This window comes from Acanthisitta chloris, unplaced genomic scaffold (genome assembly GCF_000695815.1).
Source record: "Acanthisitta chloris isolate BGI_N310 unplaced genomic scaffold, ASM69581v1 scaffold7347, whole genome shotgun sequence".
Taxonomy (NCBI): Eukaryota; Metazoa; Chordata; class Aves; order Passeriformes; family Acanthisittidae; genus Acanthisitta; species Acanthisitta chloris.
The window spans coordinates 1-1461 of record NW_008680846.1 but is presented as its reverse complement, the minus strand read 5'-3'; the positions used below and the strand labels follow the sequence as shown (position 1 = coordinate 1461).

At 56.8% G+C, this 1461-nt stretch overlaps 1 protein-coding gene across 1 annotated transcript in view; it reads right to left on the bottom strand.

Annotated features, from left to right (window-relative positions):
• Nucleotides 1-1366, bottom strand: part of LOC103805236 (putative heterogeneous nuclear ribonucleoprotein A1-like 3) — a gene marked incomplete at both ends in the record, with an annotated part of 2459 nt that extends 1093 nt beyond the window's left edge. Inside the window, one exon of the mRNA XM_009077876.1 lies at nucleotides 1220-1366. Coding sequence (XP_009076124.1) covers nucleotides 1220-1366 — 147 coding nt within the window. The remainder of the gene's footprint in view (nucleotides 1-1219) is intronic.
• Between the last annotated feature and the right edge of the window lie 95 nt (nucleotides 1367-1461).

Below are 1461 nucleotides of genomic sequence, written 5' to 3'. Positions count from 1 at the left end.
CCCTGATGGACACCACTGACCATGTCCCTGAACTACCACTGACCATGTCTTCAAGGGCCATCACTAACCACCACTAACAACATCTCCAAGGGCCATTGCTAACCACTGACCATCCTAGGGCCACCACTGACCATGTCCCTGAAGGTACCACTGACCATGTCTCCAAGGGCCATCACTAAGCACCACTGACCATGCTAGAGCCACCACTGACCATGCTAGGGCCACCACTGACCATGTCCCTGAAGGTATCACTGACCATGTCCCTGAGGGACACCACTGACCATAACCCTGAGGGCCACCACTGACCATGTCCATGAAGATACCACTGACCATATCTGACCATGTCTCCAAGGGCCATCACTAAGCACCACTGACCATGCTAGAGCCACCACTGACCATGCTAGGGCCACCACTGACCATGTCCCTGAAGGTATCACTGACCATGTCCCTGAGGGACACCACTGACCATAACCCTGAGGGCCACCACTGACCATGTCCATGAAGATACCACTGACCATATCTGACCATAGGGCCACCACTGACCATGTCCCTGAAGATACCACTGACCATATCCTCAAGGACCATCGCTAACCACCACTGACCACGTCCCTGAGGGTCATCCCTGACCACCCCTCACCATGCTAAGGCCACCACTGACCATGTCCCTAAGGGCTATCACCCATCATATCCCTGAGGGCCATCGCTGACCACTGCCAGGGCCACCAACTGTGTTCCCATGGGCCACCACTGGCTGTGTCCCAAGGATACACTGCTAACCACCTCCCTGCCAAGGCCACCACTGACCAGATCTCTGAGGGCCATTGCTAACCACCACTGACCATGTCCCTGAGGGCCACCACTAATCACATCCCTGAGAACTACCACTGACCACGTCCCTGAGAACGAACACTGACCTTATCTCTGAGAGCCACCACTGATTATGTCCTTGAGGGCCACCACTGACCATGCTAGAATAACCACTGACCACATCCTTGAGAACTACCACTAACCATATCCCTGAAGCCACCACTGACCACTGCCAAGGCCACAATGACCATGTCCTCAAGGGTCAGCCCTGACCACATCTCCAAGGACTATCACTGACCACGTGAGCCCCTCCAAACCTCTCTGGGTCCATCCAGTGGGGTCTGACCAAGGTGTGAGCTCCTCCATGAGCTTCTAGGCCCCCCCAGACCCCTCCCCAAGGTGTCCCCCATACCTCTCTGGACACAGCTCTCTTTGGCTCGACGACTCTGCCGTCCACCTTGTGTGGCCTGGCGTTCATGGCCGCGTCCACCTCCTCCACCGACGAGTACGTGACGAAGCCAAAGCCTCGGGAGCGCTTCGTGTTGGGGTCCCTCATCACCTGGGGGGACACGGGGCAGGGGGACACAGGTGAGAGGACACAGTGTTGGGTCCCTCATCACTTGGGGTGACACAGTGTTGGGGTCCCTCATCACC